This window comes from Alosa alosa, chromosome 23 (genome assembly GCF_017589495.1).
Source record: "Alosa alosa isolate M-15738 ecotype Scorff River chromosome 23, AALO_Geno_1.1, whole genome shotgun sequence".
NCBI lineage: Eukaryota > Metazoa > Chordata > Actinopteri > Clupeiformes > Clupeidae > Alosa > Alosa alosa.
In genome coordinates, this window is record NC_063211.1 from 28,700,756 (window position 1) to 28,707,042 (window position 6,287).

Here is a 6,287-nt window from a genome sequence, read left to right on the forward strand (position 1 = left end):
TGCAAGCTTGCATGCCTCTGAGACTACAGCATGCATATGCTCTGTGTGTGTGTGTGTGTGTGTGTGTGTGTGTGTGTGTGTGTGTGTGTGTGTGAATAAGCAAGCTCATCAGTGCGTATCCCGTTGTGTGTTTAAGCGTGTGTGTTTGCTGGCGGAGCGGCCCCCTGTGGAGCGTGTGAGTTGGCGGCCCATCTGTGTGTTTACCTTCGCCAGCTTCTCGATCTGCTTCTCCAGCTCCTCCACACTAGTCGCCTGGTCTGTCTCGTCCTGGAGCAAAGGAACACACACACACACACACACACACACACACACACACACACACACACACATGAAAACATGCACAGGCACACAGACGGAAGCACACACAAACATACAGTAAGAACAGACACACATACAAACACAGACAGGCACACAAACACACAAACAAAGGCACATTCTCAAATAAATAAACAAACACACACACACACACACACACACACACACAGACCCACATACACACAAACAAAAATACACACATACACGCAAACAGAAATACACATACTATAAACACATAAGCATACACACTTTATAGATACACTTTCTAAACAACCCTTAGGAGGCCCAAACTGAATGAGGCCTGCCACCCTTGTGGGGACTAGGCCAGTGATCTGGGCTGATGTGATGATGACCCCACAAGCCCCCTGCTCCAGGCCTTACAGCTGTCTACAGAGCCCACGCCGTGTCACTCTGACAATCCCTGACATGCTCACCACTCACAGAACACAGGGCTGAGGATAGGTGAGCACTGTGATAACTGTCAGAGTGGGCTTTTACGCCCGGAGAATCCTGCAAAGTGTGGGGCACGGGCTATATCTACATCGACAATGTGCATCTTTCTGAGATTTGTATGAAATACAAAAATAAAAACACAGAAATACTCTCCACTTCTATAGTGTGCCAAGGACATGTGTTTCTGTGCAGATGTGATTTTGTACATGTTAGTGTAACATGATTACTGTTGTGCTATTTACTCAAGATGCATTTCTATTGTGTTCTCCAGCTGAGGTTTGGAGAGGCAGTGTGCTATGTTGTGCCCGTACCTCGTCACAGGTCTCCACCTTCTTGACTTTCTTCACCTCCTCCTCCTCTTCCTCCTCGTCCTCATCTCCGGCCTCGTCACTCTCCTCATCCTCCTCGTCCTCGTCCTCACTGTCGCCGCCCTTCCGCTTGCGCTTGCTTCCTGGAGTGGGTGTGCCTGTGGACTGAGGCTCCTCCCCCCCGAGGCTGACCTCACGCTTGCCTGTGCGCTTAGCGTGGATAATCTTCAGCCTGCACACACACACACACACACACACACACACACAAATGAATAAACATACCCACAAATACTTACAGATACAAACATTTCATAACATGCTACAGGACTTGGTGACTGTGTGTTTGACCTAGTTGACAGATTAAAAGTGCTATATGGAGTGGAGCTGTGTGGAGGTTTTGTCAGTAAAATACAAAAAAACACACAGAACATGAGCAAAAATGCCTACAGAATTCAACAAACTCCTTTAAGTTATTCAATGTGTGTGTGTGGCAGTAAGGCAGTGGGATGAGGCTATAAGATGTGTGTATAGTGACGTGCAAGTGTGAACGTGCGAGTGTGTACTCACTTTTTCAGTTTAACCTCCATGGCCAGCTCATCCCTGCGCATGACGGTCATGTGATCGAGACTCTTGTCAATCTCACTACACACACACACACACACACACACACACACACACACACATACACACACACACACACACACACACACACACACACACACACACAGGAGATCTCAATTACACATTCAAACACAGCTTCGTGACACACCTATGTGTGTATGTGTTTACACCCTGGACATTAAAAATGCAGAGCGCATGACTTAGCCACAGTTTTTTAGGCACCTTTATTTCAAAATAAATATATAACACAGCACTGCACTCAACCTCCTCAAGTTAGCACTTTAGACACACACACACACACACACACACACACACACACACACACACACACACACACATACACACACACACACAAAGATACTTGCATGTACACAAGACATTTTGCTACAACTACATACACTCAGTCTGAAACATGCATGGTGTCATACATGACACAAGCAAATTCAATAGTCTCAAGACACACTCTCTCTTCTGCAAATGCAATCACATACATAACATTGTTCACAGAAACGTTTGAGACAATGCATCGGATCCTTATTATGGCCTTTAGTCACCTCAGTAATCATATGTTTCAGTAAATTACTACGTAGACCTCATTCACTCACATACAATATTAATGAATGCAAATGAATGCCAGTGAATGAGCATTCAACTTTCTAGCTGTCTGCTTTAATCTTAAGAATATTCTGGTATAAACATGTTACAGTAATCCCTACAGCCAGTTACAACATCATATCCATTGAGATGATAGCACTGTGTTGCTGGCTTACCTGACCACGCTCTTGCTGCAGGCCAGCTCGTTGACGAGGAAGGCCAGTATGGAGGCCTTCTGGGCAGGCGTGTGGGCCTGGAAGGCCTTGGTGCACGCATGCTCAGGGCCAGGCGTGTGAGGGCCGGCCCTGCCTGCCAGCTCTGCGCCTCCAGGTAGATCTGCAGCACCTCGGACACGTTGTCCCGGTTCAGTCCCACGTTGGCCAGGCTCTCGCCCAGAATGGTCTTAGACTGAGGAGTGCAGAAGAGAGAGGGAGGATGGGGAAGGGAGGGGAGGGGAGAGAGGGACACAAAAGAGGGAGAGGAGTGAAGTTGCAGAGAGAGAAAGAGAGAAAAAATATTATAAATGTATTTATTTATTAATTCATTTATTCATACTCCTCCTAAAATATTATACACAATCATGCTAATAAAGCCTATTTGAAGAGAGAGAGAGGAAGAGAGAGAGAGACAGAGAGAGAGAGAGAGAGAGAGAGAGAGAGAGAGAGACAGAGAGAGAGAGAGAGAGAGAGAGACAGAGAGAGAGAGAGAGATGAGTGCTCCTATGCAGTCAACTGGTAGAGGAGGTGGAGCAACGTGCTAACAACACCAAGTTCATAGGTAGTACACATGCTGACAGAAATGCACATCTACTCAGTACTGTTAGCTGCTTTGTATCTAAGTGTGTGGTGAGGGCAGGAATGTGAAGGAGGCCATAGAGAGTCCATGGATAACAGATCAATCAGACATTCTTCTTCTTTCACATCAACTGTAACTTGAGAGCTTTTTTTAAAAGCCTGATATGTTGAGAGCAAAGGGAAGAGCAGAGAGAGAAGAGGGTAAAGGAGTGAGCAGGACTAGCAGCTGGGAGATGAGCAGGGATGAGCTGAGGACATGAACTCTTTTTGTCCTCAGAAAAGTGCTGCGTGAAAAGAGAGAGAGAGAGAGAGAGAGATGTACGAATGAAGCAAGTTTCACTCTCTGCCCTTTCTATGGCTCGCTGCAGTTGTGATCACAGCTCCCATACAGTGGTAGACCGTAGTCACACCGTGTGTGCAGTGGCTATGTGAGAGACAGAGTGGGAGAAAGAGAGCATGTCTTGGGCCTGTGTTCTGTTGTGTGTATGTGTCTTTCTGTCTGTGTGTGTGTGTGTATGTGTGTGTATGTCTGTGTGAGAGAGAAAGAGAGAGAAAGAGTCAGACGAAGAAAGAAAGAGAGAGAAACCATGTATATGTAATTATGAGTGTGTGTGTGAGAGAGAGAGAGAGAGAGAGAGAGAGAGAGAGAGAGAGAGAGAGAGAGAGAGAGAGAGAGAGAGAGAGAGAGAGATACATTTTACTGTTTTATTACTACTACTATTTTTAGTTGTTAATTATATTATCTATATGTCCAATCCCCACACTGATGTACCCACCCCCTTTTTTAAATGGCCTTGTTATGTGTTACATTATATGTTACTGCCAACACTGGCTTTGGCAACACTATCATCAAACAGTTATGCTAATAAAGCAACTTTGAATTTGAAATTTGAATTGGACCGGGAGACAAAGAGAGCGAAACCTATTTAAGTGTGTGTGTGTGTGAGAGTCCCTGTCCTCACCTTGTGACCAGGGGGCAGGCCGGGGTCAGATATGGCGGCGGAGAGCAGGCGCACCAGGAGGTCCTGCACGCGGCCCATGCTGTTGCCCAGGTTGAGCAGGCCCTCCTGCAGCACGCCCAGCGTGGGCACCTCGCCCATCTCCATGCCCAGCACCCGGCCAAACGCCCGCAGGAACTGCACCACCATCAGGCAGTCAGAGAACACCAGGCCCGGCAGCACCAGCCCCGGGATACGGGACAACTCCGGCATAGGCTGGACAGAGGAGCGGAGAGGGAAGGGGGCAGAGCAGGAGAGAGAGAGGAAAAGAGAGAAAGAGAGGAATGCGAAAAAGAGAAGAGTGGCAATAGAGATGAGACAGGGGGAGAGGTGACCACAGAGAAAAGATCAGAGACAAAGAAAGAAAAGAAAAGACAAATGGCAAAAAAAAATGAATTTATTGTTTATCTAATGAATGACTTAATGGTGTGAAACTAATTAATCCATCCTTAATTACCAGTTAACAATGATCATTCCCGAGAGCTACTAGAAATTGGACATCCAGCAGCCAAAAATATCTACTGCATGGAAAGTTATTCACTTTAGAGTCAGCAATTCTTGGCCTGATGATCAAAGCCCCAATTCTTATATTTTTGCATGATAGACCAATGATCTATTAGACTCAGGGAAAGCAAAAGTCAACAGAGGACAAGCAATCAATCAGCTGATTAATGTTTTTGTGTGTGAGTGTGTTTGTGTTTATGTGTGTGTGTTTGTAGGTCTTTGTGCATGTGAGCTGAAAACCATAATCGACAATATTCCGTCAACAGACTGATAGTTGCAGCGCAGTACACCGGAAACGCTGTGGAAATCAATGGGTCTTTCAGTGTGTGTGTGTGTGTGTGTGTGTGTGTGTGTGTGTGTGCGTTTGGCCCAATACATCATTCAGTTTTCAGCAGCCTACACTAGATGGGGGGGTCCTTCAATGCCATGGAGCACCTAATGCACTTATTGATCTGTGGGATTTGGTGTGACTGTCATTTTGGATGCAAGGACCCCAAATCCGTATAGCTTTCTCTTACTGAAATCCTCCCCAAATAGTAATGAAATGCTGTCTCTAGCCACCAGGGGGAGTCAATGGCAGCATCCAGCTACTTTTTGCGCTTCACTGCTCTCTGCTTTTTAGGGAAATCAGGCTGTAACTGTGCCTACAGCAGACACACAGTACAGTGGCCTACTGATCCCAGCACTGCCTCCCTGTCTAAGGAAAACAGATTTTAAACTGACTTTGCAGAACAGTGGGGTGAAGTGTGGCAAAGCAATCAGATTTCTTCTTTTAGCTCTTGGTGCTAACTCTGCTAATACAGATGCTGTTACCAAACCCTCAACAGTCTCCTGACCCAAACCTAAGTTCTGCTAAACCATTGCCCCATGACACCCTGGCCTACAGCAGTAAACAGAACAGGATTTCACACTGGCTCTAAGCGACATGGATCCACTGAACAGGATTTGGGGTCCAGTAGGCATGATAGCCATGCTGCTTCCAAGGCTCTGCTGTACAGTTTCCCAGTTCCACGTATGTCCTTGGACACTTCCTCTTTAGTGACCTTAAAGAATTCACACCTAAATTGGTACCTGACTGATTATTAAATGCTAGTACAATGCTATACATCTTCTGTGCCCTCATTAATCCTCCCTCCTTTCCTATTTGTTACACTAAACTCTAGTAAAACTAGATTGCCGTGGAGAGTGTTTAAGTGCAGATGCATTTGTGAAAGGGTTTCTTTTTTGCACTTATGTAAGCATATGTATGTAGTATAGGAAGTGTGGGTGTTACTGTGGTCAACTTGTGGTCTGCAAAACATATCCTTGCTGGGCCTCATGTAGTAGGTATATTTGTGTGTGTGTGTGTGTGTGTGAATACCTTGTGGTCAGCGAGGCACATGTCCTCGTTGGGCTTCTTCATCTCGCGGGCGATCTCCAGCTCTAGCCGCCGCAGCTCCATCTTGCGCTCCTGCTTCAGTCGCTTTTCATCCCGCTTCTCCTGACGCAGACGCTCGCGCTCCTGACCACACACACACACACAACACACATCACAACATGTCAAAGCACAATGCATCACACTTCAGCACACAAACACACACACACACACCAAACCATGGCTCCAGTCCAGTGGGCATCGATACACTAGTGCAAAGAATGCCACTCCAGTTCACCACAACACATAGCCAGAAGTTGGTGTGTGTGTATGTCAATGTGTAGTC

At 46.3% G+C, this 6,287-nt stretch overlaps 1 protein-coding gene across 1 annotated transcript in view; it reads right to left on the reverse strand.

The window, feature by feature from the left end:
- The window catches only part of LOC125288179 (bromodomain adjacent to zinc finger domain protein 2B-like), a 97,677-nt gene that overhangs the window by 13,725 nt on the left and 77,665 nt on the right, over positions 1-6,287 (reverse strand). Inside the window, 7 exon segments of the mRNA XM_048234320.1 lie at positions 205-267; positions 1,080-1,308; positions 1,644-1,718; positions 2,468-2,559; positions 2,562-2,699; positions 4,048-4,299; positions 5,948-6,088. Of these exon segments, the coding sequence (XP_048090277.1) occupies positions 205-267; positions 1,080-1,308; positions 1,644-1,718; positions 2,468-2,559; positions 2,562-2,699; positions 4,048-4,299; positions 5,948-6,088 (990 nt within the window).